At 38.4% G+C, this 10,355-nt stretch overlaps 1 protein-coding gene across 1 annotated transcript; it reads right to left on the minus strand.

Moving 5' to 3' along the window:
- Window positions 1–669: 669 nt before the first annotated feature.
- Window positions 670–2,277, minus strand: LOC129766485 (dynactin subunit 2). Its single transcript, XM_055767053.1, has 3 exons — window positions 2,102–2,277; window positions 1,113–2,034; window positions 670–1,046 (listed from the first exon to the last, which is right to left on the minus strand). The coding sequence occupies exons 1-3, from the start codon at window positions 2,135–2,137 to the stop codon at window positions 859–861; spliced, it is 1,146 nt and encodes a 381-aa protein (XP_055623028.1). The 5' UTR covers window positions 2,138–2,277; the 3' UTR covers window positions 670–858.
- Between the last annotated feature and the right edge of the window lie 8,078 nt (window positions 2,278–10,355).

A 10,355-nucleotide genomic window follows, 5' to 3' on the forward strand; every position in this document is an offset into this window, starting at 1 on the left:
ATGTATTCAGAAGAACTTAACCCATTGGTGATAGAAATTGTGATTGGCAAGTGATCACTACCGTTGGGGCCCTGAATTACATTCCACTTGCAATCTAATGATAGTGAATTCGAGCAAAGCGAGAGGTCAAGAGCACTTGGGTTAGCAGGAGGTTTAGGAACACGTGTTGTTTCCCCCGTATTCAAAACGGTCATATTGAAGCTGTTACATATCATCAATGAACGGTTGTCGTCGTACTGTTCCCCCAGGCGGTTCCGTGAGAGTTGATATAACCCTCCGCATCCGTCATCACGGTCCAAGCGTATTATATTCAAATCGTTCAAATCGTATCTCTCTATTTAAAGAGAGATAATCATTGCAAGGAGGTGTCATGTTTGCATCAATCGTTGCAAAATTGTCTTTAATACTAAAAGCATTGAGATGATAATGGTTCTGATGGTGTCGATTTAAACACGTGAAGATTTGATCCACAAGATCAGACAACTTTATAAATCCCGATTGGGAAGTTGAACTGGATCGAAAAACAGCGACAGTTGGGATTTTTTATGTCCCCTCGAATGCTGGGTCGTTGGAAGGTAAACTATTATCACGGAAGCCAGGAGAAACCCGATTTTGCTTAAAATTCTATTATTCGATCAATTTCGCCAAACAAAGTAAATACTATGCGTGTTGAACTAATCATATTAAATAATTTTATTTTCGCGATAATAAGCATAAATAAATACCACTTTTCATAAAGGTTACATATTAGGGAATTACAGAGTGATTGAGTACGTTAATAAGCAAACAAATTTCAGCACATCACACTTGTAGAGCTTGTGCTGCTGATGTTGGGAATGAGCCAATTACACTGTTGGCTTATTTTACCTTCTCCTGTAGAGTCAGCATGCGTTCTTCTAGCTTCTTTACCTCTTTATTGACATTTTCGAGATTCTGGGCGAATGCCTCCTGCACTCCCGAGAGCAGCCCTTTATTGGCTGCGATTCCGTTTAGAATGCTTGCCTGAGTCGTTTCCAGTTCAGCGAATAATTTGCTGAAATTGGTTGCTAGAATTGATTGAGAAACCGTTAGCCAATGAATAGCTAGATAAAGTTAGCTAGATTATGAGGTACCATATTTATGCAACGATTCCAGTGTTTGCATCCGGTTTAACATATCCGGAAGAATTTGCACGATTGGTTCGGTACTCTTCGCAATTTCATACAGCTCCAAGATTTTCTGCTCCCTGTTAGCATCCTTCCCATTGGCAGTAGATTTCTCCTGAATGCTGTCCATTTTTTGCACTAACGTTGCCAGCCTCGTTTCGATCATATCCAGCTGCTGCGGCTGAAGTAGAGCTGCCTTCGCAGAGATAGATTGCACCGCTTCAATTAGATTGCCAGCTCCTGCACAATCAGCTAAACGGCTGATCTTCTCCGGTTTGGCCCCGACGGCGACTTCAAGCTGATGCAAGCGGTGTTCGAGTTCGGCAATGCGAGAGCTTTGCACCAGACCTGTGGCGGTGGTTGCCGGATCGGACCGCCCCGTTTTCTTGTAATCCTCGATTTTTGCCAGCAATTTTTTCGCTTCCGTTTCGGCTCCCTCAGTTACCGCTTCACTTCCAATGGCCTGTTCAAGCTTTAAACTCTCCAGCACCCGTTTAGCGGTACCAACCACTTCGCATACCGCCTCGTAGGAAGCTTTCTCTTCTTTGGATTTGCTCGCATCCGCTTGGGCGGCAGCAATCTCCTCCATCAGCTCATTCATCTCACACTGCAAACGTAAACACTTTTGTACGGGTGTTTCCTTTTCACCATCTCCGGCCAAGTCCCATTCACCACTGCGGGCATCGTATCCGATGCGAGCCTTCTTCCCAATCCGATCGCTAAAATCCACATCTCCCGTTAGGTATTTTCCTTTGAACTTGTTATAGGAATCCTTCGTGGAAATGTGCAAACGCTCAATGCTATCGTTCGAGGGCTCTTCCTCGTAAAAATCGGACGTTTCAGCCTCCGGAACATCAGGAGTTTCGTAAACGTCCGGCTGATCATGCGCCTGTGAAATCGAACACGGAAATATGTAGCGTTCGTTGTTCGCTCATCCACCATCACAAAATACTTACAATGTATGGGAGGAATTGAAACTTTGGATCGGCCATTACTCTGTCTTTATTATGCTTTATTCAACAATTTCAAGATGAATTTCAATTCTTTCAACTACAGATGCTATATGACATCACCCAAGAAGAGAAAAACTTTCAATCAAAACATTGAGCTGTCAAGTTCCAATCCACCTGTTTTGAAGGTTTTTTAGGTTTTTTATGATAAATAAACTGGTATAAATGGTCGGAAGTGATTTTTCGAACGAAAAACGCCACCTGTGTATTTTAATAACCCAGGTGTATATAATAAAAATAGGAATCCCATGCCCCCTATCTAATTCGATATTACGGTGAGTTTAGACTAGTGATATGTTCATGTGAAAAAATATGATGAGATTTATAGAAATCGCATCAACCGTTTGCACTAGCGCGAACTTATATAATGAATATATACATATTCTCGGTGAATTTATTCACCTGAAGTGGAACTGCATCCAAGTTTAGTGATTTCTCACCAGTGAGAAATTCGCCATCTTTTATATATGCCAGCATTTATTCTATTCATAGTAGTTACATATGCCTATTTTCTATTCACGATGACAGTGGTACGGCGTTGACGTCTGGTGGCGACTTCCAATTAGGCCATCTACACACTATGCAACCTAGGTTGGAAACAAACTTAACGAATGTCGCAAAAAAGTTGAGAGCATGTGTAATCAAATGGTAGTCCGCACACTGGGCAACCAGTTGACAAGGATGACTCAACCTGTTGGAAGCAACCTAGCATGTCGAGTCGCGCGCGATTTGTGTAGGCAACCTTTTCGTTCAATTGCTGTTGACATTTCGATTTCTGCGTTCGTTGAGTTTCAATCATGGATGCCAGGTGATTTTTTCAGATGGGTTCATATGGTACGGAAAAATGTATTCAAATGTCTTCAGAATCATATTGAAGGAAACTAAAATGCATTACTCAATATTGAACAATGCTTGATAGGTTATTCAAGGTTTATAATTATTATTATATAAGTTTTAAGTTTAAAGTTATTGAACAAATATAATATAAAGTTGGCGTCAGATCTATATTTATTTACCACCCCATCAACATGGGTATCAAATGAAAGGGATTGACTATTAGCTCACAGTTTTTTATGAAAAATGCAAATCCAAGATGGTGGCCCCTACAAAATGGCGGATTACATATTTTCTCAGAACCCCATCAATATGGGTATCAAACGAAAGAGATTGACGAATAGAACACAGTTCTTCATGAAAAATGCAAATCCAAAATGGCGGATTACATATTTTCTCAGAAGCACATCTATTTGAATATCAAATGAAAAGGCTTGACTAGTAGAACTCAGTTATTCATGAAAAATGCGAATCCGAGATGGCGGCCGCTACAAAATGGCGGATTATATATTTTATTAGAACCCAATCAATATGGGTATCAAATGAAAGGGCCTGACTGGTAGAACACTATATTTATGAAAAATTCAAATCCAAAATGGCCGCCACCACAAAATGGCGCCGGTTCTGAGAAAATCTGTAATCCGCCATTTTGTAGAGGCCGTCATCTTTGATTTACATTTTACATACAGAAATGTGTTCTATTGTTCAAGCCATTTCATTCGATACCCGTATTGATGGGGCTTTGGGAAAACCCATATTGATGGGATTTTGAGGAAATATGAACATAATCCGCCATTTTGTAGCAGCCGTAATCTTGGACTTTCAAGATCATGGAATACGCAGTTTTATGATGACAGCAGTGATAAAGATGAGTTCCAAACTCCAGATCAATCGGTCAACAGGAAGGGGGTTAAATTTATATTAAATTGGGACAGTGCTACAGACAAAGTTACAAAGTTACAGAGTTACAAAGTCATAAACATACAAACGGGTCAAGCTAGATAAAACCGTTTAATAAATAAGTGCAAATCATAATTATATTAAACGTTTACCGAGCGAAAATTCGTTTTTATGATTCGTTTATTCAGAGGATTCGATTATCCGGAAATTCAATACTCCGGATAATCAAGTCCGACCTTTTCTTTTGTTTCCTAATTTCGCTCATGTTAAGGAAAATCTCATGTAAAGATGTATTTTTTTTTTGAAAAACGTTTTTTATAAATTGCTTTTTATATGATTTCGTTCAGTAGTTAAAGGAACGGCATCACTGCCAATTTATTATGACGGATGAAAACTTAACGCTTTCCAAGGCGCCTAGAAGTATATCCTAAGGTGAGGCCGTTTCGTCACTAAGTTGATTAGGGGAGGTATATGAATACAGTACGGGAGGAAACAGAAGGGGAATTGTTTGCTTGAAGCGTGAAAGAGACAGACTGATCACAAGCGAACTTGGGCACAAGCGTATTGTGTACTGTTTACAAACAAAACACAGTAGACTTCCAAGATGGTTGAAAAGTGGTTTTAGCAAGTTGATCCACCTTAGGTTATACTTCTAGGCGCCTTGACGATTTCATCACGCTATTCAAAGACGACAGAAAAAACTTAACGATACCTGTCAATCCCAAGTTTCGTACCTCAGGTTGCTTCGTGTGCGGATGCAAGTTGAGTTCAAGTTTGACAGCTGATATAAAAACAGGTTGAGGTTCATTTTCAGTTGACCAGTGTGTAGATGGCCTTAGGGGTCATAACTTGGGTCCCAAACTCGTTAGTGTAATCTCTATCAGATTAGAAAACACGAAGCCGGTTCTGAAATGGTAAAATTTGAATGAAAATTTTCACATCATGTTATTTAATTATTTGAAACACGTATTTCTGACTTTTTTAAACCATATGGCTAGATATTTACAAAACTGTTACAGAATTCTTTATGTATATTATGAAGTTGTCTTCCAAAAAACAATTTTGATTAGATTTTTTCACCACGTACAAAAAGTGTTTTTCATTTAAACAGAATAATAATTTGACATGGTAAAGTAAATTTTCATTCCCAATTTCAAAAATGTGTTTATTCCGCTTGAAATTCAGTTATTCTTCGACGTTCCCCTAAACTAAACTAGTAAATAAAGCTCAATACCGTCAACGCGGATAACTGTAGATCTCCCTAATGTAAACGTGCCATTAAGATGGTAGAATCGTTCGATACATGGTCGGTTTGCATCTGGCTAGCAATTTTTAAAACTCTGTCTATATTGATGTTGCATGTACTGATTCCCGATTTTTGAAATTAATATTGTTCATCAGCTAATCGAATACATTTCAGCAGTTTGTTATTCGATACGATTAATCGCCCCCAAATAATAGATTAATCGCTTAATCGTCACACTGAGAGAAATAATTAGTTAGACTAATATTTCTCATTTACTAGCAAGCCATCTAGAATCAAAAAAGTGTTCATTCCGCTTGAAAATCAATTATTATTTTTTACGCTCCCCTAAACTCGTAAACGAAGCTCAATGCCGTCAACGCCATTTAATTTTCGTTTCGAGTTTTGAGTTTAGGGGAGCGTCAAAGATGATTGATTTTCAGGGTAAAACTGCAGCGGCCGTACGCTTTTTTCTCTCTGGGTTTGGATCGATTAATCGACGTAAATTATTCGTTCGCTTCGCAGTATTCGTTCGATTAATAATCGATTTCTGTAGAAAGTATTCAACTAATCGATTAATCGAACGATTATCAGGGATCCCTAGTTGTATGATTATGAGATGAGACCTGAGCATGGTTTCCATATCTACAGAAGAATCTGTATTTCTACATATTTTCAACCGTTTATAGAACCAAGAGTCTGTAGTTACAGACTACAGATTTTTGGAGTTCATACAGAAATTACAGATTTTTAAAAATTACTTATATTAGAATATATTAGTTATGGTTTGATGTCAACAATATGCTGTCCCATCTCACCTATTTTTCACATAGCAATTGGATCAGGCTGAATGGGAATAATCTATTCATGACATTCGTATAGAGCAATTCCAAGTAACATCAGCCGGTCTTTGCCCCAACCCTCTTTGATTTTTTTTAAATTTTGTATGATGGCATCTACCTGTGGCATCCTGATGAGAATCTTCACACAATACTACGTAAGATAATAGGAGTATCGGTAAGTTTCTTCGTTTATTTTTCAAAAATTAATGCCTTAAGTGCGATTCACATACAACATCCACGTCACGTTCACGTTCCGTCACGTCACGTTGCGTCAATTATTCTCCCATGCAATTCCTATTGAGGCATTTACATACACCAGCAACGGCAAGTCGAAGTTGCTGGTGTATGTAAATCAATTTAAATCAATTTTTTTTTACTTTCAATTTTCGGTTGAAACTTTTTTGAAAAAAGTACAATTTATTACTAAATTAAATATCTCATAATTCAACTGTTTAGAGAATGAAGATGTGATATCATATCTAGCATCCTTGTGCTGGGTTGTTCACATGTGGAATGGAGTGGAATGAAATCTCGCGTAATCTTTCAATAGGACCTATCTAACAAATCGTAAATTCAGAGAAAATCGTTGGGTAAAGGATGACGAAATATTTTTTGAAAGTGTTTTAAACTGAATCAATTTTCTTGATCACTGTTGCTGTTACAGGCAAGCAATGTTGATATACTAACTGTAGTAATGAATACCAAATCTATATTCGATGAATTTATGGGGAAAACGTGAAAAAAATCAAATAGGTCGTTTTCATCAACTAAGTTGTATATTGGACATATCACATAGGTCATTTTGTGTATATTATTTGTACATAGCTCATTTTGATTTCTTTTATGTACGAATATTTTGAAGCATTTCTAGGGCGTACGGCGTGTTCACAAATTCTATAAAGCGCAAACAGAAGCAGAGGGTCTGGTGAAACATTGGGACGCATACGAAATTTTCAAATTTCTAGTACAAACAATGTTAACCCTTTCACGTACAACATCGAGTCTCACTCGATGTCAAATGATTGTGCCAAAACGTACAACATCGAATCTCTCTCGTGGTGCGCTTACATATCACAAGGAGCTAAGGCGCTCAGCAGATTAGAGAAATTACTTGATCATGCATCATGAAGCATGATCCCATCGAAGCAATAATACCACTTTTGTGTGACGTATGGCAGCAATCGTCGTAAATCTTCCAACTTCGTTGTAGGTAATTGGATGGGTGCTGTATATAAGGGTTTCAATTGAAGGTTTTCCAACGGAATCGATCTCGACGTCAATAGATTAATGTGATTAGGGTTTTCTTCTGTCACATCTTGTTTGAATGCAACGATACCGGGTGTTTCCGTAGAGCACGAGAAGATCCTAGCTGATTTGAATTTGAATGGTTCGTTATTCATGGTGAATTTAGGTACTGTGTACCGCTCATTCAGAGCTAACCAATCGAAGAACCGATTTTGTTCCATATCTTTCACAATAATTGGAGGGTTTCGTTTGATGGATGCAATGAATAAATTCCAGTCACGAGGTGTTTCTATGTTGGCATGCGTCCTTTTTTTCGCCCGCTCAATGGCAGAATGAATTGTGTCGCATTCCATATGACTATGGCCGCTAGTCATGAATTTATGATGAAGAGTAAATTTCCGCCCTTTAGACGCCATTATTTCGACAACATACATCATCAGAAATAAGATGATGCGATTGTTATTTTGTCCAGCGCAACGATCGCTATACATATTAAGCTTTTCAACGTAAACTGGTAAATTTTTCAGGTATGCCCACAAGCACGATCCGATTTCTCTTGATCCTCTTTTCGCTCGGGTTTCATCCCATATGTAGCAAAGTGGTATATTCTTACCCACTTGAGTTTCAAAGATTGTCAAATTATATGTATACAGCTGACGGCTGTAAAAAGAACGACCACAAGTCAAATAGGGTGTGGCTAATTGCTTTTGCAGATCAAAAGATATTGTCCGTACGGATAGATCAGTGTTCGCTTGCAGTCTATCTTGTTTCTTCTCATCATACATGCGTCCAGCTCCTAACTGATGTGCTTCCTTTCGAACAAGTATTTCCTCTCGTTTAACAATGTCCTTCTCCACCTGTAACGCTACTTTGATCATATCACACGTGTTGCATGTGTCAACTTTAGGCTTTCGAAATTTAATATTCAGCGAATTAAAAGCAAGCCTGTATGTGTTATAATGTACTGGAATAATGTTATCTACACCGAACTGGTTCTGATACAGCTCGTGCATTCGATGTATTGTTAAATCAGAAGATAGATAGAGACAGGATGACTTTTCACGACTGTAGTGACTTTCTTCAACTGGGAATGATTTGATGTGCTTGACTATGTACTGAGCATGTTCGGGATCAATTTTCTTTCTCGAGGTATTATCTTTCCGCATGTCATCTCGAGCGATCCCGGCACCCAAGACCAGTTTATCGGCAAGAACGCGAATTTTACGTTCCTTGAGGTCGTACGTAGACACAAACATTCGTTTGCAAATCTTAACCGCACCTCCTACTCCTGGGAGCTTATAGATCCGAGACCAAGTACGCCGCGAAATAAGAACCTACACGAACGAGAAAATAAAATAGCAAACAATAACTTATTATATTTTTTTCTGAGTGAATTATTCGAATAAATTCCGTTAAAATTATAAATTAAATAAATAATATAACTGTGTTGTATTTTATTACCTGTGGACGAACTGTGCTGATTACAGTTATGTGGCTTGATAAGAACTGATTTTGTCCCGAGTGTGTCAGGTCAAGTAGGCTGCCCAAAAGTTTTTTTCGGACAGGTTCAGAAAATTTTTCATTGCACCTCATCCTACAAGCACATGGGGTTGAACATGCCTGGCTGGGACAAGAGTTCCATCTCTTTTTATATACTGGAGTCCTTTTTCTTTGAGTTTTCTGTTTTCCTTTGGCGAAAATGATTTACTTTTCTTTGTCTGTGGTTCTCCTACATCTGCCTGAAAGATATGCTAAGAAAATGAGCATATAGCCAATGAAACTTCAGAATTATTATCAGATAAATGATCATTTTTAAACTGCTCAAAATATTCATAAATTGATAAATCGTTTAATGTCGTAGCATCCCCGTCAGGCAACCAATCTGGATCCATGTTGTAGCTGTCGCTGAAATCTACTGCCTGAGGGAATCTACGACTTTCTTCCTGCGCCAATTGAGGAGAAACTATGTCAAGTTGATCCTGGATAATCATAGGTTTGTTTCTCCGCAAATCCAACAGTGTTGACAATCGTCTTTGACGGAACGAACTTGTTTGGACTTGCTTAATAACCACCAAATTTAACGGTGTATCGTCCACGGAATTTTCGCTTATTGAAAGATTCAAAGGAAATGAGTCCAACGGAGTGGATGTTTGGACACGTTGGAATGATGGGTGTTCATCCAAATGGTAAATGGAATCTGTTGAAGCGGTTAAGCGGTTTGATAAGTTGTTCTATTTTGAAAAGATCACCCAATTCAATTTACCGTAGCTAACTCTGATTGAGCTTAGTCTTTTTCGCTCGGAGTCTGTGGACCAATTCGATGTGTCATTAAATGCAATACGATCGATGCCTGGATGGATCAGATTTGACCATGGTCCTTGACTGCTCAGGTTGAGGCTCTCATGAAAACCTGGTTCAAAAGTTTATGGTAACTTATTTGGTAAGTTATGAGCTATGAATGAAATATTCTTCCAACATACCTTTCAATGTAACATTATACTGGTTGGAAAATGTCGGTTTCTCTCCACTATTACAAATGGGTATCTTGCTGATCAAATCAGTTTTGTTGCATGTTGCGGTTTCTCGTAAACGTTTCTTTTGAATTGCGTTTGAATCTATTGTGCGGTCTATCAAAAGGCCAAACAAAGAATATCGACGCCGTGTTACATTATTGTTATTGGTCTCTAAACTTTGGGTTGCGAGTGACGATGGGCATTCACCAACAATGGCATAATTTGTAGTACCGTTACCTGAAATTAAACGAATATTTAGAGAGCCAAAATGTTGATACTTTGCTAGAAGCTTGCGCTGGATAAAGTGAATGTACTTGTCGGTAACGAAAAAGTTTTTTTTTCGTTACTCAATATTGATTTCATAGTTGTATATTAAAACATTTTCAACTAACCATGCTGTGCTTTTTCCAAGTCGCTTTTAACCAGAGCAGTGTGGTTGATATCACGAGGCTTTTTCCATAAAACAGCCTTTTTCGGATTGTACTGTTGTCGCAAATCTCCATTGAATGGTTCTTCAGATAATGGATCTTTGTCTGAAACGAAGGTGAGATTTGTAGTCGTGCAATACTGCAAACTACTGTTGATGCAAACTTCCTCGAAGCTCCCCGTAATAGAATGAGCCG

The sequence above is a fragment of the Toxorhynchites rutilus genome, chromosome 2 (assembly GCF_029784135.1).
Source record: "Toxorhynchites rutilus septentrionalis strain SRP chromosome 2, ASM2978413v1, whole genome shotgun sequence".
NCBI lineage: Eukaryota > Metazoa > Arthropoda > Insecta > Diptera > Culicidae > Toxorhynchites > Toxorhynchites rutilus.

Excerpts from the sequence above, each read along its gene's own strand:
- LOC129766485 (XM_055767053.1), bottom strand. The coding sequence starts at position 2,137 with ATGGCCGATCCAAAGTTTCAATTCCTCCCATACATT. Across the intron at positions 2,035-2,101 it reads TTCAATTCCTCCCATACATT|GCGCATGATCAGCCGGACGT; the intron begins GTAAGTATTTTG and ends TCGATTTCACAG. Across the intron at positions 1,047-1,112 it reads GGAATCGTTGCATAAATATG|CAACCAATTTCAGCAAATTA; the intron begins GTACCTCATAAT and ends AATCAATTCTAG.